This window comes from Pinus tabuliformis, chromosome J (genome assembly GCF_031772625.1).
Source record: "Pinus tabuliformis cultivar Carrire ecotype Pingquan chromosome J, CPIR1, whole genome shotgun sequence".
NCBI lineage: Eukaryota > Viridiplantae > Streptophyta > Pinopsida > Pinales > Pinaceae > Pinus > Pinus tabuliformis.
Window position 1 is genome coordinate 1,501,794,886 of NC_142295.1, and position 22,905 is coordinate 1,501,817,790.

Here is a 22,905-nt window from a genome sequence, read left to right on the forward strand (position 1 = left end):
TAACAAATAGGAGAAATGTAATCAGTTGCTGTAGTAGGAATTTGGGCATCCAAATTTTCACATTGTATCAGAGGTGTAGGTGGAATAAGAGAGCAGTGCCGGAAGAGCCCAACGCTGAAGGAGGAAAGGAGTTCAAAATTCTTGTAGAGGTATGAAATCGAATCCCCAGAGGGATTGCGCAGTTCACGCCAGGAGGGCAAGATTTTCGTGGTAAATCTCTCTGAGTGAGTTGAAAGACAGGTAGGATTTCCAAATCGAAATCTGTCAGCGACAGAGGGAGCAACAGAGTAGTAGCTTCAACGAAGAGGGGTTTTTGGTGGGACGCAGTTGCTGGGCAGAAAGACGCCAGAAGGAAGAAGAGAGACACTTGAGGGAATTTCTTCCTCAAAGAATTCCTAGCCAGGGATTTCAAATTCTCATTCGCTGAGCAACAACAGGAGAGAGGAGGTCATTTGACTTTTTCGATTGGCAGAGATGGAAGCCAATGGATTGAGAGATCAGGATAGGTTGGATGGTGCATCCAACTATGTGATCTGGAAGGCAAGGATGTCGTGCCTTCTGGATGAACATTTTCTCAAGATCTACGTCGACAGTGTGGTAGTTGAGCCCACGGATCCAGATCCGCTCAAGAAGTACAAGGGAGAGATGGCGAAGGCCAAGCAGATGATCCTCGACGGAGTGAAGGATCATGTAGTATGTCACATCTCAGGCAAAGGGATTGCCAAGGAGATGTGGGATGTCTTGTCCACGCTCTATCATGAATCTTCTGAGCAACGAAAGATGTACTTGGAGCAGAAGATGAGATCCACGCAGATGCAGAATGAGGAACACATTGATCCGTTCTTTGCAAAGCTTCAGGGCATTCGTGACGAGTTGACAGTGTGGGGTCAACACCTCAACAACCTATCGAGATGGTGAGGCTGGCTCTAAATTCAGTTTCAGAAGAGTGGCAAGTATTTGTCCAGAGCATCCCAGGCAGGGAGAAATTACCAGACTGGAAGGGAATGTGGGCTGCTCTTCAGCAGGAAGAGATGAGGAGAGACTTAATCAAGTGCAAGCTTGATAGTAGCAGCAACAACAGTGGGTCAAAGCTCGAGGAGGAGGATGAGAATGCAACCTGCGCATCTAAGGGGCAACAAAAGAAGAAGAAAGATGTTTCAAAGATCAAGTGCTTCCAGTGTGGTGAATTTGGTCACTACGCTATGTAATGTCCTCTCAAGAAGAAGGACAAGGACGAGAAGCATGATCTGAATGCTGCATCCGCACAGATTGAGGAGGATTTTGCGATGATCGCCCAAATGAGGGGTGATATAGAACTGTAGTTCGAAAGAACTACAGATGGGCAGGATCCTTAAGGAGTCCTCCTCTTAGATCAATACCTTGCTACGAGAGCCCATATCAGTAGTAGTAGGATGGACTGGGTTAGTCGATGCAAATGAGTGCTGGAGTGACACTTGCGGTGGCTAGGAGCGCCAGAGACTGAGCAACGCAGAGCTGGAGTTGACAGCAGTGCAATTGGCACAGAGCAGAGTCAGCAGCAGCGCAAAGGCTTCAGAGGGTCAGGTAGAGACTTTAAACAGTGAGAACTCTAGCAACGAGATACATCACATTGAACACCAGTTCAACAATTTGGGATATTTTTCTGTCGCTGATGCAATAGCAATAACAGTTGGAGAAGGTTGCAATGCAGATGCAGTGTTGGCAGTGGCAGTGCCAGCAACAACACGGATGCAAAATTGAGAGGGAGTTGTTGTACGGATGCAATGTTGATAGTGGGAGGGTGAGCATCAGTACAAATGCAACATTTGCACAGTAGTTGGTGGACAGAATGTCAGACATCAGCAGCGCAAAAAAAGATGTTACAGAATAGAGTGGTGCTTCAGCAGGGTGCATTGTTAGAGCACATTCCTCGCTAAGAGGGAGTGTTGATTTCTGGTAGCATCGGATGTGCTCTAAGTTTCAAAATTTGCAGGGAGGCTTAGACACATGCATTCTCCAATATCCAGATGTTGTTTTGGAAAATTCCACCTGGAGACAGTTTTATTAAAATAATTAATTATTTTTAATGGGTCCCTAATTCTAAACTTAGGAAATTAAAATAATTAATGGGTATTAATCTAAACTGTGGGTGAAACTTCTAGAAGAAAACGAGCATCATCCACAATGAATTGAACCATTGATTAGAAGTTAATTTGGGCTGTTGGTTGTCCAACATAAAGATATAAGAAGAGGCTTGAAGGGCACTTGGAGAACAACATCGAGTGAAGATCAGAAGATCAAATTTTTGAAGCAGAGCAACCGTCGGAGAGGAATTTGAAGTAATATTTTGCAGTGAGGGTAGGGATAGTATCCGAAGGGAAAATTTTCTAGTCGGAGAGTATAAGGCAAAGAGGGCAGAACGAAGTCTAGAGAGGCTGATGCTGGCCCACACAGAGCTGACGCAAGCCCACACAGAGTTGACACAGTGGCAGCGCAAGGCCTTAAGGGAGATCGAATTCCTGCTGAGGAAATCGAGTTTCTGAAGCCGGGAGCCGGGGTGTGAGATCGGGAGGCTATAAGTCGAAGTTTCCAGCCAGCAGAGGGTCAGGAGGAAGAGCAACGCAGCCCCCAACAAAGGTGACGTAGAGATTGCGTAGGGTACTCAACTCTAGAACTCTTGTTACTGTTCTTCCGAGAATTCTTAGAGCCCCATGGTGTAACTGTCCCATCCTCCTATGCCATAGTTCATTCAAATCTTTTTCCCCACTACTGCCTATTAATGCCATTGGAGATTCTAGTTGTAATTTATACAACATATTACTTCTGATTCCAATCTGGGCCTTCTTTTTCCAACTTGGGTGTTTGACATATACTTTCTCCTTAATGAAGAAACCATCATAGCCCTTGTTTTTAAGCTGAGATACAGAGAGTAAGTTCATCCCCAATCCCGACACATGCAACACATTGGTTGCTCGAGGCGGATCCCCTGCTGTTGTTTGAAAGACTACAATGCCTCTTCCTACCGGGGTGCGTTTTTACTTATTTCCCATGGTGATCTGGAAGTTTATCCTTTCTTCCTGATAATTCGAAAAACATTCTCGTACTCCTTTCATGTGCCAGGAAGCTCCACTATCTATATACCAAACCTTAGAGGAGGCAAAACTCGCTAAGCAAGCGACTTCTTCTTCCAGTCTGGAAGCTAACATAGAATAATCATGATCCATGTTCTTCATGCTCTCTTCTTTCTCTGGAGATCTACGTGTCCTTCTGAGTTGATGACCCGACATCATGCTCTTGACGCATAGCAAATTCTTTAATCCTGTTGCCCGATCTTTGCCCCGATACCATGTGAAAATTTCTAACACGAAATTCTACTGCAGTAATTGATTTATTTCTCCTACTTATTTTCCACAATAAGTTATTTACAAAACCCTTTAGTAAACATTAAAATAAATTCTATTGCAATTATCACATAATAGCATAGAGAAAAATAACAGTGATATACAAGCACAAAAATCAATCACATCAACACAGTTATTTTTGGACAATTGTCCCCGGAAAAACCCAATGCAGGAAAACCAGTGCAGTAGATGAGGGTTTATTTATTAATCTTCAACAACAATCTCTTTACAAGGAACAATTCTACAAAATACTGAGACACTTCTGAGAGAAACGCTTTAGACAATATTTCTCCTCCTCCTGGAGAAGTTCTGACACCCTGGAGACCCTCTACCCTCCTCTGCGTCACTTCTCCGCCAGCCTACGTGAGGATTGCGTCTCCAACTGTGCTGTCTCTCTGATCTTCCCTCTACGTTGTCTCTTAGATGCTCTGCATCGCCTCAGTCTCTGACTGATGCTGATACCCTCCTCTTCCTTCACCCTGCTACTCTCCCTCTCAAATCGAACTTCTTCTCCTTGGGAATCAATTTCCCTTGGGTTACTGAGTATTTGCTCGGTGTGTCTCCAAATGACGCTCAAGTCTTCTCTTATACTTTTCCTGTTGATGAATCAACAACCGAGATTAAGTCCCTAATCAATGGCTAAGATTAAAACAGACTTGATCCTCTTCTCTTAGAAGCTTCTCACCCATATCTTTATTAATACCCATTAATATTTTTATTTTCCTAAGTTTAGACTTAGGAACCCCATTAAAATGTTAATTATTTTAATAACTCATCATCTGGGAGGAATTTCTCCAAATGATTTCTAGGTCTTGGAGATCTCATGAATTCTAGCCCCCTCACAAAATTTCGGAGCTAGATCACATCCGATGCTACCCAAAATCAACACTTCTTCTTCTTTTGCTGCTCCCCTTGTCCCTGACTGGGACCCTTCAATTTGAGGGCCACATTCTCCTCCTCCTTCCCCTGCTTCAACCTGCTGCTGCGGTCACTGATGGAGCTCTTCACTAAGTCTTGCTTCAACTCCTCCTGCTGCAAATCGATCCACATCCTGTCCCACTTTGGTAGTTTCTCTGCCCAAAATGCTTTGGAGGAATACCTGCCACTCCTCGAGGACACTGTTGAGTGCCAATCGTACTAGCTTTGTTGCTTGAGGTGCTGCTCCAATAGTTGACAGCTGATCCTGGATCTCTTGAATCTTGGTGAGATAGGGGTCTATGCGTTCCCCTTTCTGCATCTTGGTGCATCTCAACTTCTCCTCCAAGTACATCTTTTGCTGCTCGGAAGTGCCTTGGTACAACGTGGAAAGCGTATCCCACATCTCCTTGGCTGTTCCTTGGCCCGCTATGTGTGATACAATGTGATCTCAAACACCGTCAAGAATCAACCTCTTTGCCCTCACCATCTCCTTTTGGTATTCCTTCAACTGATCTACATTTGTGGGGATAACTGCCACTGCATCTATGAATGGCTTCATGACATATTCATCTATAAGGAAGGACATCCTTGCCTTCTAGATGACATAGTTGGAAGCACCGTCCAACTTGTCTTGATCTTGTAGTCCGACTGTGGCCATCTAAAAATAACAAGTCGAAATCCTCCTCTTCTCTTCTGCTTAGTTGCTGCTAGGCTCTACGTACTCTCTGCTGGAGTGAGTAAATCTTCTCACAACGACTACTGATCTGCAAAGGAAAACTTACCTCAGTGTGTGCTTTTTCTTCCTCCTGACGCTATTTTGCACTAGCAACTGCTGCAAAATACTGTGTCTAGCTAGAGATCTGCTCTGCAAGGGAAATACTGGTTGCTTCCTATGGCTTTGGTAATCCTCGAACTGGAGAAATCCGATTTCTCTGTCGCTCTCTCAAAGAAATTGATTTTTCCTCAAGCAATTGATCCTCTTGACCAATAAACTGCGCTACCTCTGAGGGTTTCAAACTGCTGCTTACGCAGAGCTACGAAATTCTTCTTCCCTTCTGCTACTGAGCTCTCCGGCTTGCAACCTAGCTCTGATACCATGTGAAAATTTGGCCAACCTCGAATCCTATTGTAGCAACTAATGTTATTTCTTTTATTTGTTAATTTAATTAAACAAATTATTTGCTGTGTGCTACGACAAATATCGAAACAAATACACTGCAACCTCACAAAATAAATACTGCGGAAGAAATAAAGACGTTGGAAGAAATAGATGCACACACACAAAATACACAATTCTTTTTGGACTAAGTCCTCAGAAGAACCCAACTTGGGAAAACCGGTGCGGGTTTTAATATTATATAGTAGTGAAAATCTAAGTACAAACTACAAACTATGGATGCTTAAACTAGCAATCCAAACAGAGAAATAAATGGCAATAATAACTAGTGAGCAAAATTTCTCACTCCACAGGTGATCCCACACTGACCTCAGCTCGAATTGATCTGCTCCTTGCTCCCTCTACGCAGTGTCCCACGGGCTCAGAACTGCATCTCTCACTGTGTCGCCAAATGCTGTCTGGGAAACTGATTCTCCCGGCCTCTAGAACCTCTATCTAGCTTTTGGTACTGAGTCTCGTCTTCTCCCCAGCAAAATGGAAATCTCCTCTAGAGGGCTTTGCACTGCCTCTCTGCAATGTACTCGCCGAAACTGGAAAAGCTTCCTCCGGCCTCACTATCTTTGTCCCTCTCTCACTACATCGACCTCAATGAATCACTTCCGGCAACACACAACTGCTACTTTGGAAATCGTTTTTTCAGCGAAATCGAACTCTGCAAGTGTATTCTCGAAGCCCCATCGACTTTCTTCTTATAATCCTCTGTTGAGACTTCAACTGCCAAGATTAGATCTTAATCTATGGCTAAGATTAACTAGAAGTCGATTCGTGTGGGTTTCTAGAAGATTCACACCATTATCTAAAAATTGACTAATAATCTAATTAAGTCGTCTCTAGGTGGAATTTCCAGAAACTATTTCTGGGTTTTGGAGATCTCATGTATTCTAGCCTCTCCACAAAATTTCAAGGCTAGAACACATCCGATGTTACAAAAACTAACAGTTCTCACTATTGGTCTGCCACTTGGGAAACCATACCAGTAGCATAAACTCAAAATTTTCTAATTCATGTTGTTCTCTATCTGAGAGTCTGATAAACAGAAATTGCAACTGTTCATGAATCATAACATAAAAAGTAAATACTACGTTCAAAAACATAAAAATAATATTATAGTAGAGTGCTGCTGCACAGTGTTGGCTTTGCACGGGCTTCATTCTGCAGGAGTGCCCTTTGGGCCTGATGGCTGTGGCTCTCTGTCAGTGTCAGATGAGGAAAAGTCCATGTTCAGCAGGTTCTTGGCAAGAAGTGTGACTTTTCTGTTGAGTTTGTCAACCTTTTCAAATAGGTTTGCCATGCATATGATTAACTCTCTCTGTGTGTCTGCCTTTGTTAGTGAGGACTCTTCTCATCAAGGTTTTATGTGCCAGTACAGATTGACTGTTTGCGTGTAGGAGGTGGTCCTAGCCGTGGTGGAATTCCCAACATCAGGAATCCACTCCCAGGTTTCCTGTTCTATGTGTCTGTTTGGGACAAATCTTTGAGATTACCTTACCTGTTCTTCCACATCTGAAATAGCTCTTTGGACAACTGCAGGGATCGTGTCCCTGTAATGTTCCATGGCTGCCCTAATAGCTGCTTGGGCCTGTGCGTGGTGAACCGATGATGGATTGTGACCAGAAAGAGGGGTGAGACTAGGTCGCCCCTGTCTTCAGCTGCGCTGAGGTGCTGATGATTGACGTCTGATCATGGTAAAGGGAATAGAACAGAGGGATGGAACTACATAGTGAGTCTGCTCTAGAGAGCAGGGTGAAAAAACGTAATCTTCGAGTGAGTTGAATGAACATGGGGGTAGTAGGGGAGGGCAAAACCAAGGCTTGTGGAAGAAGAAAGTTGACGGAGAGAGCGTACCCAAAAGAGAGAAAAAGACCAGAGAGACTTCGTGAGGAACAGAAAGAAAGGGAAACAGAGGAGATTGGAAGTGAGATTAGGGGAGAGGCGTGAGATTAACCCACAGAAAAAAACTAGACCCTCGAGGATAATTAAACCTGGGGAGGGGATAATTAACCAGAAACCCACAAAACCAGAGACAAAATTCCAAGCATTGATGAGAATTTCTAAAAATGGAATGGAGTTCTGGATTGGGATAATGAAAAGCCCAAAGCTGCAATTATTGAAGACGCTACGAGTTGGTCCAGAGGCTGGAGTGATCTGCCTGAAGAACGTTCTGCCAAGGAGAAAAGCCAGACTCCCATGCCTTAACAGTTCCATGGATCAGCTTTATCAAACCATCAGTGCCAACCCTGTTTTCTGTTTTCCATGGTTGACTGATTATATGCATGTGGCCTCCTTCAAGGCTTACAAACTATTCCTCAGCTGGCCACCTCTTGGCATAATGTGTTTGCTTATCACAATTTTCTGCAATAATGAATACCAATTTTTTTCCACAGTTCAGGATCCAAGCCAAGTGTACCCTTCCTAGGCTTTGCACTGTCGAGCTTAGGTGCCCTGCAAATTTCCTATGTCGCCTTCGCTTGCTTCCCATTATTCAGAGTATGATCAAGCATGCAAGCAGCCAGATGGACGGCAGCCTGCCTCCCTCTTTATCACCTGCCGCCCTCATCCCAAGTTTGGTTGAGTTGCTAGCCCTCTGCACTCTCCGTGGGGAATTTAGATATTTATTTATTCTTTTGTAGATTTCTCTCCTGTACTTTGTAAAAAAAACTTTCCTTTTTGTTCAGTTATACTTGAGTCTTGAATGCCACTATTTTCAGCCTATTGCAGTTCCGTTGCTTTTAAAAATAATTTCAGGTTATCTGCAGATATCCTTCCTTTGTCAGAAAACAATAGTCCTTTTGAAGCTGATAAATTTAACTACTGACATGAGGTTTTGCAAAGGCCTTTGCAATAGGAGTCCTTTCTTTCCTTTTTCAATACCCCATTGCCACGAATTCAGAAACAACACTGATAGGAGAAATGTTTAAATATTCTAGTTTGACTTAAGTCTTATACATTTGCTTATTTCTTGATAAAGGATCATGCATTTTGTCACTCTAGGGTGAACATTATCTACAAAAATTGACTCGATTAATATTGCGGAAGATGTGTTTAAGCAACGTCCTTGTTTCTAGTTCAAATGTCGACTGAGGGTTTCTTTTCTGACTAAGAATACTTCATCAATGTTTTGTCATTTGAAAGAGGTTTGTTCTAAAACTGTAGGATTCACATGTTCCTTGAAATAATTCCCAAGTGATGCTCCAGTCTGACATGCACTGGAGTTGTAGCTGACTTGTCAAAAATTTAGTTATTTAGTATGAGCCCTGTCTGTGGTTTGTTTCACAAGTGATCTTTTAACTGCTTCCTAAATATTTTGCCGCTCTCCATCAATTACATTGTGCTGTTTAATCCTGTCATTTATGATTAACGAGAAAGTCCATCAATTGTATAACGAGATTCTAGATGGACTTGAACTGTAAGGTGGAATAGAGTCTCCAACGTTAACATTGCTGCTCTCTACTTGTGGTAGACTGAGTCTTTCAAGCGGACATCAGTACAAATAGGCCAAGATAGGCTGTTATCACCTGTTAAGTAGGCCATTCATCTGTAATGAGCATGAAACCTTACTACACTCAAATTGCAGGTTGACAAGTATCATATATTGAGACTGCCGTAGCTACATTTGACGATGTGGTGGCCATTGGTCAGCAAACCTGAAATTATCTGCAAGCTGCAAAACTGCCAGGATTTTGCAACCCACCAGTAACTGAATTGCTATGTTAAACATGCATTAACGTTGAAAATAAGTCCCATAAAAACAAGAGCAGGGCTGAGAAGATATGGAACATTATCAAGAGAATTCCTATGCTGCCCGAAATAATTCTCATTCAATGTGAAGCATATATTCATGCAAAGAAGAATAAAACCCTGTTCAGCAAGGTAATGAAATATGTATCAAATTGTTGGTTTATGAGTCATCATGGGGATAGTATAATGAGATTAGATGGACTCGTGAAGTCTTCAAAATCAGATCATCACCTGAAACTCAAGGCTAAATAACCTCTACAACATTCCTGATACATCCTCTAAAACCTTGAAAATCATATTCCTGCTAGTATCCCATGACCCTAGTATGGAAGAGTGGCAGAGTTCAAAAGAGAATGCCCCTTAAAATGTTGGCATTCTAGAGTCTACCCAGATGTGGTGAAAACTGAGCTATGAAAGTATCAGTATTCCCAGATTGAGAAAGTGTCTGTAACCCATGTTATTCATATTACCCATCAACATCAAGAGAATAGTCACATATTCATAAGCTTAAAAGAACCAGAATAGTTTTATTCCATCTTGATAACAAAAGAGGTATTGTTCCCCCTTTACATAAAATCTGTCCATTGCTATACACCAAATCCTAACTATCAATGACCAAGCACCTCCATGATAAGGAGTTAGTCATGAGTTGGTTACAATGGTACTGATCATATATTCAACATTACCCAAGCTCAATCTGGAAGATGGATATCCAAAACTAGCAATTTCAAGCTTAATAGTAAAAACATATGCCTCATAGCATCCACGTATTCCGATTCCCTACATAGACAGTGAAATTCATGGTTCAAAATTCAAATTTATCAGAAAGTAGATGTATGTAATATGACGTGTTTATGATATAAGTGTATGTAATATGGTATGTTTGTGATAAAGGGTTTTATTGTTTTGCGGCTTGCCACAAGATTTTGAACATTGCTTTCTTTCATCCGATCTTGGCCAAGCTTTTATGGATTCAAAAATTATATTGCGATCTGTTATCATGATCACGTTGTTCTGCCCTTGAAATTGGTTTCAGGTGATGTAGAAAACTGTGAAATATTGACTATTTTTGCCAAGTAGTTTGTAACATGATTTGATTAGTGGATGTTCATACATTAGGGTATTTTATAAACTTCACTAATATCTATCATAAATTAAATAAATCTATCTATTCTTTCGCTATGGTACTTTTTTGTGGTAGCAATTGCGGGATTTAATAATATGCAACAGACACTCACTTGTGTCTTAATTCTTCCAGAGAATTTTGTGTGTGTCTTCACTTTATAAAAACTTTTTACGTGCATCATATCTAGTGCAGCAATCTTCCATGTAACATTTTTGTTTATGGTAGTTTCTTTAAGGCACATCATGAGATTTCAAGGAATTTGTAAAAGACATGTAATTTATTTTTCATTTGTTAATTACATCTATGTGTAAAGCAGTGTTCCATGGGGAGGCATCCCTCAGGGTGGACACAAGGAAACATTTCCCCCCCATTCCCCTTTGTGGGGAACTTGAGGAAATGTTTCCTCATGCTCCCCTTGGGGAAAACTCAGGGAAATGTTTCCCCAAGAGGAGGACATGTGGGTGACCCCTCGTGCAGACATTTCCCAAAAAGTCCCCCTTCTGGGTGAGGGGGGTGCCTAGGCATTCCTTAGAAAATCCCCCTTCTACGCGAGGGGGGTGCCTAGGCATTCCTTAGAAAATCTTCCTCCTACGCGAGGGGGGCGTCCAGGCATTCCCCAGAGAGAGTTGGGGCGGGGGGTTGCTTTCTAAGGAATAACTGGGTGTGTGCGGCCCCCACCACCTCCCCAACATTTTTTGTCCAGCAACCCATGAAGATAGAACGAAGGTAGGAGATAGAGCTTTGAGGAGTCTATGACCTTGATAATTAATGGTAATACTAGATTCTTAAAGAAAAGGTAAGATAAATGAGATTGCCACTTTTACCTAAGTTTTTAACATTATGGTCAATTGATTCAGGATATTTGAGAGTGGTTCATAGCGTTAATTGTTTCAGGATGTTTGAGAGTGGTTCCAATGTCTTCATATGGAGAAAGTAGAATTTCATATCCCATTCAGAATTCAGCAGACTTAACAGTTTTCAAGATTTCAGGAGCATTTCCACTGGATTGAACAATAATGAATCAGTATGGGTTGATTTGTTATTGTTGGGATTTTATCATTATTATTTTATTTTTATAAATTTAGAGATGGGAACTACTATGCTAGGGACCATGATGTCCCCCCATCTCCCCTAATTTCCCTAACATTTGGGGGTTCTCCCAGATGCCCCCCTTGTGTGTATCCTCGCACCTGTGCTCCCCACCCTGAAAACTGGGTGGAATGTGTAAAGTGGCACTTATTTCATTTTAATCAGGTGTATTTCATGTGCCCTGAGTGAGGAGCCTGATGTGTTACAATGTTACTAGCATGTTGGAATATAATTAGACTTCAAAAGTAGAAAGCTGAATCTGATAATGCTACAATTTAATTCCATACTGCAAGTGTTGGGAAAGCCAGAGTAATTATCCATATGCTGATATTGTTTATGCGACTGGAAATCAGGTAGAGCTGGAGTACCTATGGAGGTCATGGGGCTGATGCTTGGCGAGTTTGTTGACGAGTACACAGTCCGAGTTGTGGATGTGTTTGCCATGCCCCAGAGTGGTACTGGAGTCAGTGTAGAGGCAGTTGACCATGTTTTCCAGACAAACATGCTTGACATGCTTAAGCAGACTGGCAGGTAAATTTCTTTTGACGATGTTTACATTTGCTCCTATTTGTTTTATATGAAAAATTTGAGAAGAAATTTAGCTGTCGAAGTGCTTTAGATTCTGAAACTTTGCAATTTAATGCTGAATTGTGTTTTGTATTTTGGTTCATAAAAAAAATCTATTAACTGACCAAGGCCCCAGTGTTTACATGTATTGTAAAGATGTCTGCTTCTATTTCCAATTTAAGGAATGCACATCCTAAATGTATCATTGGTTGGGTAAGGCTGTTAGTAGGGTGATTACTTCATGCTTTTCAACAACTAAAATATAAACCTGAACCTGAAGTTTTAACTTAGATTACATATTATTACATTAAACTTATTTTAGGCATTGACTCTCCGTATCATTCGCACAATCTTCAATGGGGGACCCTTTGTGGGTCAAGTCCTAGAATTAGTGTACCTCCAAATGGTGATTTTTAGTTGTTCATTCTGAGAGTCAGGATTTTTTTGTTGCATGTCTTCAAAAGCTATTATTTTATGATTAAAATTTTAAAATACTCGTCTTTAAGCTTTCATAACTAGTTAAAGTTCGATAGATTTTAAAGCTTTGCTTAGACTAAAGTTTATTTGATCTAGCTCGTGGTGATTGCAGGCAAGAGATGGTTGTAGGGTGGTACCATTCGCATCCAGGTTTTGGATGCTGGCTTTCAGGTGTTGATATAAATACGCAACAGGTAATTAGGACATGTTTGTGATCTTTGGAGGTGTGCATAACTGGCTTTCATGTTGAAGTAATGGTGATCTGGATGTGGTTTATTTCCACCTAGATTGAAAGCGCTTCGGCCACTATAGATTAAATAAAAAATATCTATGGACGAGTTGTATATGCCAGTAGGGTTTAACAGTCATCCTATGTAAAGGGCATTTTCGCACACTCAGCTGTTATGCTGGTGGCAGTAATAACCAAGTTGCTCATAACATTTTATGTAAAGCAGTACCATAAGCAAAGGAGTAATCTTTGAACATTTATTCTTCTCCAAATTTGTAAACTGCTGTCTCAGTTTTCTACGAGGAAAATAAACTTTAATGCTTTGTGCAGAGTTTCGAGGCTCTCAATCAACGGGCAGTTGCCGTAGTGGTTGATCCTATTCAAAGTGTTAAGGGGAAGGTTGTGATCGATGCATTCCGCTTAATCAATCCCCAGACTATGATGCTTGGGCAGGAGCCTCGACAAACAACTTCAAATCTTGGGCATCTGAATAAGCCATCTATCCAGGTCATCATCTGGTAGCATTATGACGTTTTTACAATTCAGATTGATTATTATATTTTTTCTGTTCTAAACGTGCTGTCTTGTATATCGGTTATACAGGCATTGATTCATGGGTTGAATCGCCATTATTATTCTATTGCCATTAATTACCGGAAAAATGAACTGGAAGAAAAGATGCTACTCAATTTACACAAAAAGAAATGGACTGATGGTCTGACTCTGCAACGCTTTGATTGCCATTCTAAGACTAATGAACAGACAGTGCAGGTTTGGACTCATGATTTAAAGAGAACATTGATCTGCTTTTAGTCAACATCTCCAGTCTTCTTATCTATATGTATGTATGTTATCATCTCGGCTCAAATATTTTTCCTATATGCAGGAAATGCTTGATCTTGCAATCAAGTATAATAAAGCTGTACAAGAAGAGGATCAGCTCTCTCCTGAAAAGCTGGCTATTGCAAATGTTGGCAGACAAGATGCGAAAAAGCACCTAGAAGAGCATGTCTCTAATCTGATGTCTTCAAACATAGTTCAAACACTTGGGACAATGCTCGATACAGTGGTGTTTTAGTTCTTTTGTCTTAATTGGTTTTACCAAGCCAGTGGACGTGAATCGTGAGAAACAACAGAAAATGGGAAGCAATGATGGTATCGTACCACTCTAAAAGTTTACTTTTTGTTAACTCTTGGATGTTAGTTTAATGCAAAAGGAATTCAATCATTTGGATGCTGATACAGTGGTGTTTTAGTTCTTTTGTCTTAATTGGTTTTACCAAGCCAGTGCACGTGAATCATGAGAAACAACAGAAAATGGGAAGCAATGGTGGTATCGTACCACTCTAAAAGTTTACTTTTTGTTGAACTCTTGGATGTTAGTTTAATGCAAAAGGAATTCAATCATTTGGATGCTGATTTATTATGCAGTGTATATTCCATTGAATGGAATTTGACGGGCAAATTTCAAATTTTGTTACAGCATTGGTTGGTTGATTTATTAGATATCTTGAACGTGTGCCCTAAGCACGTGATTTTCAAATATTTACTGCTACCACTCTAAAAGTTTACTTTTTGTTGAACTCTTGGATGTTAGTTTAATGCAAAAGAAATTCAATCATTTGGATGCTGATTTATTATGCAGTTTATATTCCATTGAATGGAATTTGATGGACAAATTTCAAATTATGCTACGGCATTGGTGGGTTGATTTATTAGATATCTTGAAGATGGGCTGCAAGCACGAGTGATTTTCAAATATTTACTGCCACGTAATTCTTTGAATGTTAGAAGGTTGTGTAGATTAAGTGGTTTTGACCCATAATTCAGACTAGTGATGATTACATGTGGAGATGTTCTGTTTCACAGTCATGTGATTACGTGACATGGGTTTGTATGGGTGTAATTTCCAGCTCAATGTTGCTGAGATGCATAATATGAACACTAGTAAATCAAAATTAGTAAATGGTTGAAAACAACAACACAAATTTTTAAAAATTTAGCAGTTAATGTAGGGTGAAAAATGTTGACAACACAATTTTTAAACATTAATATGTTTTCTTTTTAATCCTTCAGTGGATTATTTTGATGTTATATTTTAAATTTATGTGTGAGAGAGTGCTAGACTGAATGTGGTGTGAAAAATGCTTTCATGAGAAGATGAAACTGCAAAGCTACTTTGGTGAGAGAGTTTGCGACTTGAGATAGGGTTGAAGTTGGCGCTAGGGTTTTGACTTTGGGTACCATGGCGGGACGCGCAGGGGGGAGTGCTGCTCCCTCCTACAGTCAGGTAGTTACAGACAGAAGTAAGGATGCGGGAAAGCAGCGTTTTAAAAAACTTCTGGAAAAGGTATCAGAGGCAAGAAGCAAAGGAACATTGGGAAGAAACGAACTTCAGGAATACGAAGGGGATTAGCTGGAAACAAATAAGGAGAAGGATAATGGAGGCAACAATGGAGAACCTAATTCCATAAGGACAACTGGGGTCTGCAAACCCAAGTCGAGCATTATTCCCTAGGTCATATTAAGCGATCCAGCGCTTCAAGTGCATAGGGATCATATGATGGAACATGCGATCATATGCAAATTTATGGGGTTATGGTCGACAGAGAGGGCGTTACATGTCTAGATAAGGAGCCATTGGATGCCAAAGGGGGAAATACACCTACATCTGGGTTCTAAGGGTTTCTTCATAGTGGTGTTCACGAGCCTAGAGGATAAAGATAGAGTGTTCGAGGGAGGACCATATTTCTACGATGCTATAGGACTCTATATGCGGCCATGGATGATGAACTTTGTCCCGGAGCATGAAACATTCATATCGGTACTGGTATGGATTAGAGTATACTCCCTTCCTCTGGATTATTGGCTACCAGAATCTCTGAAAACAATAGGTAGCAAGCTGGGGTATTTTCTAAAGATCTCAGAGGCGACTCTGAAAGGAAAATATACCTCCTTCGCCCGAATATGTGGAAATGGACTTATCTGGAGCCCTTTCGGAAGCGATAATTTTAGAAGTGTATGATGAAGAATGGTTGCAGACTGTGGATTATGAGCACATACCATTTAGGTGCCGCAAATGCCATGAGCATGGGCATTTATTCAGAGACTGCCCAACAAACAATATGGAAGGAAATGCGAAAACTACTGAGGATAAAAATCACGAGGGTTTCACCAAGGTTGGGAGTAAAGGGAAAGGTGGTAAACGTCCACAAAAAAAGATGAATGAGGATAGACATTCAAGACACAATCGTTTCAAGATCCTAGAGGAAGAAGAGGGGAACAAGGAAACAGTCCAGGATATGGAGAACATAATCAATGAGAAGGAAAATGAAGCTGACATGGAGGATATCACAGTAAACAACCAGCAAAAGGATGATCTACCAAGCTGTATGGAGATAAGTAGGGACCATGAGATGACTCCAAGTGAAGCGGGAACAGAGGACCATGAACTACAGGAGATTCTAGATAGGGAAAATCTAGATCTAATTTTTTTTTTGGAACAAGGGACGATCATAGGAGTGGACTCCTTGCCAAAAGAGGATTATGATAGGGTGCAACAACTCTTTCTATGGAGATCACAATTGAAGGGAATTGGAGTATAAAGAAATCATGAAAGTCAGGAGCACAGTGGGGTCAAAATGATGGAAAATATACAGGCACAATCTCCAAAGAACTCAGGTAGGAAAAGAGGAAGAAAAAGACAAAATGAGCTGCTGAATGAATGTGGAAAACCACTGATTAACTCGGGTAAGCTGAAAGATCTTACCAATTATTCCTTTACTAACTTTTCTCAATGAAGCTCACAACCTGGAATATTAGAGGCATAGGAAATAGAAACAAACAAAGGAATCTCAGTAATAGAATTAAAGAAGAAAAACCAGAGATGGTTTTTTTGTTTTTTGTTTTTTGTTTTTTGTTTTTTGCTTTTTGCTTTTTGTTTTTTGTTTTTTGTTTTGTTTGTTTTTTTGTTTTTGTTTTGTTTTGTTTTTTTGTTTTGTTGTTTTGTTTTTGTTTTTTTGTTTTTGTTTTTTGTTTTTTGTTTTTTATTTTTTTTGTTTTGTTTCTTGTTTTGTTTTGTTTTTTGTCTTTTTTTTGGCAGGAGACAAAATGTTCGATGGATAAGATTAGAGAAATTCATAATAAGTGGCTAATTAAGTATGAGTATCTATAGAGGTTAAAGCAAGCAACTCGGTGGGGGGGATTCTCACATTGTGGGATCCACAAAAATTTGGAATCCTGGATGCTGAAGCCTCCAGGAACTATCTTTCTTTGGTATGTCAACTTGTAGGTGATAAGGAAATATAAATGATCACAAATGTTTATGGACCTCAAAAGCTAGCAGACAAACTCAAGCTTCTCATCTCCCTTGAGGATCTAAGAGCAAGACACCTGAATATGCCCTGGATTGTTGCAAGAGATTTCAATATGATAAGATCTCTCTCAGAGAAAAAAGGTGGGATTAGACAGCTAGGAAGAGACTCCATGGCTTTCCAGAACTTCATAATAAACATGGGGCTGGGGGACACTGAAACAATAAATGGAACCTTCACCTAGAACAACAAGAGGGGAGGGCGTTCTCAAGTTGCCTCCAAACTTGATAGATTTATTATTCAGAGGACCTCCTTCTCACAGGCCTTGCCATGACAGTTTCTATTCTGCCCTTTGGAGCATCAGATCACTGGCCTGTACAACTGGAAGCCACATTTATGGGCACACCAAGAAACAAACCTTTCAGGTTTGAAAATGCCTGGCTCTCTCACCCTAAATTCACCAGTAATATTGACAAATGGTGGAGAGAGGATTTGAACATTCAAGGCACTAGAATGTTCATGCTCCAACAGAAACTCAAACCATCAAATCCAAACTTAAAGATTGGAACAAAAAGTAATTTGGTGACATTTTCAAAGCCAAAAGAGAAGCTGAGCAAAAGCTCCAGCAAATCAATCAGATCAACATCACTGATGGCTTTACCGAGGAGCGGCAAAAGCTAACTGACTTGTTGCAAGAAGAATGGGAAGGCGATGCTTGCAAGAGGAAATTTTTTGGAGACAGAAATCAAGGATACAGTGGATTAGAGAGGGAGAAAGGAATACAAAATTCTTTCATAAATCCACCATGGCTCACAGGGCACACAACAGAATCACAAAGCTCAAAGATTCTCAAGGGATAGAGCTTGTCTCTCACAACGATATGGAATCGGTCCTTGTACAACACTTCCTCAGTATAACAGAGGAGCCTATGGAGGATAGATCCAGGTTCATTCACCAATTCACTCAGTATATCCCTCAGCTGGTCACTAGAGAGGACAACCACAATCTTAATAGGCCAATGTTGGAAGAGGAGGCTAGTGGAGTGATTAATGAAATGCAAAATGGAAAAGCCCTAGGCCCGGATGGGTTCAATGTAGACTTCTTCAAAGCCTGCTGGGAAACAATCAAACAGGATATCCTTGAGGTTGTGGAAGACTCAAGAAAATCCAAAAAGGTTCTGAAGGCTCTTAATGCTTCCTTCATAGCTTTGATCCCAAAACAGGAAAATGCCATGACTCCGGATGGTTTCAGACCCATAGCCTTATGTAATGTGGTGTACAAAATTATTTCCAAAGTGATAGCCAATAGACTCAAGCCCCTTCTACCATCTCTCATCTCGGAGGAGCAAACGGGCTATGTGGAAGGAAGACAAATCCTCAACAACATCATCCAAGCTCATGAGGTGGTACACTCTCTCAAAAGCAACAAACAAGCTGGTATGATCATTCAGTTGGACCTAGTGAAAGCCTATGACAAGCTAAGTTGGTCTTATATAAGAGCAGTTCTAAGAGCCTATGGCTTCGACCAAAATTGGATAAGATGGGTTGTGGCACTTGTCACCACGGCCAATTTTTCCATACTGCTTAATGAAGCTCCAACAAGAACCTTCACACCCTCCATAGGTCTCAGACAGGGAGATCCGCTCTCTCCTTTCCTCTTTGTTCTCATGATGGAAGGGCTAGGTAGAGCGATCAAAATGGCAAACACTGAATGAAGAATCCAGGGTATCAAACACACCTTAGATGGAGCGACAAACACTCATGAACAATTTGTGGATGACACTATGCTGCAGGGCATACCCACAGTCAGGGAAGCCAGAGAGATCAAACACATCTTAAATGACTTTGCTATGGCAGCAGGCACAAAGGTAAGCCTCAACAAATCAAAAGTTTTTTTCTTTAACACTAACATTGCTATTCAGAGAAATATTACCAGAATTCTTGGGTTTCAAAGGGAACAACTACCTTCCAAGTATCTAGGCATACCCCTTACTGATAAACCTCTAAGCAAGAAAGTGTGGGAGCCAATAATAAACAAACTTCAGGACAAGGTCAGAAAATGGACATGCAGGTCACTAAATTTGGCAGGGCGCCTTGTGCTCACACAGGCGGTCTTGCAGGCAATTCCCATTTTCATGTTCTCAGCTCTTCCTGCTCCTAAAGGTATTAAGCAGCAGATCAGGAGCATACAAAGGGATTTTCTGTGGGGCAGAGGAGAAGAGAAAAAGAAGTGGGCTTTAGTTGCCTGGGATAAGATATGCAAGCCCAAAAGCCATGGTGGCTTGGGGCTGCATGACCCTGAAACCCTCAGTAGAGTTTCGGGAGCCAAACTTTGGTGGAGATGGATTAAGGAGTCGACAACTCCTTGGGCTAAGCTTTGGAAACAAAAATATGCCAAGTATTGGCAGGAGAAGGATCACATTAGAATGTCAGGGAAAATCAGGGGCTCCCATATTTGGAACCTTGCCTGGGAAAATAAAATTATTGTTCAGCAACATAGCTTCTGGGAAATTTGAGCAGGGAATCTAGCATGATTTTGGGAGGATAACTGGCAACATGAACCCAACCTATATAAGGATGAATTAGCAGCTCTCAAATGTGACACAGATAACAAAGGTCTGCTTATAGTCAAAGACTTTTGGGACCAGGAAAGGAATAATGGAAAATGGAGGAATTGGAAGGATCTAGGCCACAATGATGAGAGTCCTCTGAAGGCCCAGGCAAAAGCTCTCACCCAGGATCTAGAGCATAGAAGGATTCTAGTATCCTCCTTACCTGACCAATTAAGATGGGGAAAGAACATCAAAGGTAACTTTAACATCAAAGAAGCTAAACAGAAGTAACAATCTTTAACTATCTGAATCCTGATCAAGTCTGGAATAAACTATGGCAGAGCCCCCATTGGATGAAAATAAAGTTATTCATCTAGCTAGTACATCAAAGGAAAATCTTAACTTGGGAGAATCTCCTAAAAAAAGGCTTTATTGGCCCTTCCAAATGTTACCTCTGTGGCTCACAAGAGGAGATGATGGATCACCTTCTCAACCTCTATCCCTTCACATCCAACGTGTGGGATTGGGTAGCCTCAATCTTTAGACAATCAGATAGGGATAATCTCAGCGTATCCAATACTTTGAAGAATTGGAGGAACAACCTCTCAGGGAATGAAATTATTAATAAAGCCTAGATTTTGGTTCCAGGCTTTGCTATCTAGAATGTTTGGAAAGAGCGCAATAGTCGGATGTTCAAAAACAAAGAAAGCAAGCCACAACACATCTTTGACCAAATTTTAAGGCAGCTCAAAGACACAGTAAGAAGCCTGTTGAGGACACTTCCTAAGGATCCTCCTCTGCCCCAAGAGGCGAGCGTTATACTTCATTTGGGTCTCCAGTCCATAAGCCCACATGGCATAATCAAGGGAGGGAGTTAAATAAACGCAGATAGTGACATTTGGCAGCCTCCTCCTTATGGTTTTCTAAAGGTCAATATAGACGGAGCATCTAAGGGAAATCCAGGGTTAGCTAGCTTTGGGGGTGCTATAAGAGATGAAAAGGGTCAAATAAAGAAGATCTTCCATGGCCACTTGGGTAAGGCCACTAATAACATGGCGGAGCTCATGGAACTAGAGCATTGCTTGGAAATCCTGTTGGATTCAAATTCGCATAATGTTATCATTGAAGCAGACTCGGAATTGATCATTAGAGCGGCCAAGAAAATATGTAATGGCACTTCTCCGGATAAAGTTTCGAAGCATTGGAGGCTTTTGCAGGTCTTTTACCGTATCCACTCCCACCTGCAAACCTTAAAAACTGTTAGCTTTGTCCATGTGAAAAGAAAAGCTAACATGTTAGCAGATCGGTTGCCGAATGAAGGAGTCACCAATATGGATAGGGATTCTCGGTATGCTTGGGATTTGTTACCACCAGGCAAACTGTTGGAGGATTGTCTCTATTACGCGGACAAATATATGGAGCTATGGTTTCACAGGAAGGATCGAAGTGGTTCAGGAGACAGGCGGGAGGACAGGGAACCCTAAACTGTCTACCCTTTTTGGGTATTGGCCGCAATCCAAAGCTTAGTATTCCATCAGATGTGTGGCGAGAGGATCGACTCTGGAAGTACCACAGGTTTGGTCGTCTATGGACCAAAACTTTATGTGGAAATTTTGTTGGTGTTTGGGGTTTGACTGAGGAAGGAAGGCACAAGAACCATCTGATGTTCTTGATTAAAGGCTATCTCTTGGCGAAAGAGCGCGCTAGCTATTCTGCGAGGTGATTGATTCTAAAACCACAAGTGGTTTATCGTGCGGGGTCCAAGTGGTATCTGATTTTTTCGAGGCAGGCCCCGATTCCACTCTGCGAGCGACACGTAGATGCGAGAGGTGAGAGAATACCGCTTTCATCGAGTGGTTATCCCTCACGCTACTTGTCCACCCGATATCTGCGTAGATTGTTGGATCCTCGTTAGGTGATCAACGGTGTAGGTTTGATCGTGCATATTGGTTTGGCGTTTCGGACTTGAAAGAGTTTAGAAAGATGGCCTAAAGTTTTCGTCGGGTCCGTAAGACAGGTTTATATGTGGGTTTATAGTGGGCCCGTATTCAGAGTGTATTCGTTGATCTTGGCAGGTCGAATCGTACGGTCTGCGACTCTTCAAGCTTACTGTCGTTTCTAGCTGGCCTTTAGTTGCAGTCTTGGGGACCCTTGGTGGGTCACGTGTGGCATTTTTGTGGGCCCCGGTTCTGTGGACCCATCTTCCAAGGTGTTCAGGGTTTCTTTTGGTGCTCGACAGTACGACCAGAGGGTCCACTGCTTGCTTTTGTCCAGAGTGTCTGGAGGTAACTCACCGGTTTTATTGTTCGAGCTTCTCATGTTTTTGGGTGCGTGGTTCAACACTTTGTTTGCCCAACGGCCTGTTGAACTCTCACAGAGCTGGTGCGGCTTCTTGTAAATTATGTATTATTGGCTAGATTAATAGAAGGTCCTACTCACTCTTGATAAAAAAAAAAGAATGTAGTGTGAAAACCGCAATGTTCCACTAAGTGTCCGAGACGAGGAGGCGAGGGAGCGGGGAGACACAGGAGCGGCCTATGCAAAAGCTCCCCATCAATTTATAGGAAACGTGGGGATGTCGGGGTCTTAAGAACTTATAAATATAAAATATAAATCGATGAATCATATAACTAAAACAATTTTAAAACGAAAAGCATGATCATTGATATCATTATCTTATAAATTATAATCATACATCATAAATGTAAGTTTGTAATTGTACAATGTAACTACTAGTCTACTAACTTACTAACAATGCACAATGAAAATAAATTACAAAATTATAAATGTTTAAACTTTAAACCATATTGATGTTCCACTTCTAACTATGAACATTGAATATTGAATATTGAAATAAAATTATAAAAGTCAAGTTTGATACATCAAAGAGTCAAAATTTTTAATTTTATAGAGTCAAAATAACATAAGAACATATTGAAAGATAAATGAGCATAATTGCTCAAGGTAATCCGTTCAACAAAGGAGCACACAGAACGCTGCTTGGCGATGGCGACAACATTCCGTTCAACAAAGGAGCAGACATAACGCTGCTTGGCAATGGCGGAAGTGTTCAATTCAACGAAGGAGCAAACAAAAAATGAAATGTGAAATGAACATAACGTAAACCCTTCTCGGTCGGTCAACAAATATTAAAAATTACGATTTTTTTGTTTCATAAAAAAATTTGCGAATCTTTTCTAGAGAAATGACCCCTCAAGACCCCTTAAGACCCCTTTCACCTATGAAACGACCCCAAAAATGGAGGAAACGACCCCTTTCAAGTTTTCTTGCGTACCTTGTTTTTTGGGAGCGTGGGGAAACGACCCCCTCTCGTCCCCAA

At 41.1% G+C, this 22,905-nt stretch overlaps 1 protein-coding gene across 1 annotated transcript in view; it reads left to right on the plus strand.

The window, feature by feature from the left end:
• The window catches only part of LOC149233120 (26S proteasome non-ATPase regulatory subunit 14 homolog), a 68,723-nt gene extending 54,599 nt beyond the window's left edge, over positions 1 to 14,124 (plus strand). Inside the window, exons 2-6 of the mRNA XM_089379701.1 lie at positions 11,782 to 11,959; positions 12,585 to 12,666; positions 13,032 to 13,208; positions 13,305 to 13,472; positions 13,588 to 14,124. Coding sequence (XP_089235827.1) covers positions 11,782 to 11,959; positions 12,585 to 12,666; positions 13,032 to 13,208; positions 13,305 to 13,472; positions 13,588 to 13,779 — 797 coding nt within the window. The 3' untranslated portion in view covers positions 13,780 to 14,124. The remainder of the gene's footprint in view (positions 1 to 11,781; positions 11,960 to 12,584; positions 12,667 to 13,031; positions 13,209 to 13,304; positions 13,473 to 13,587) is intronic.
• Positions 14,125 to 22,905: the final 8,781 nt, after the last annotated feature.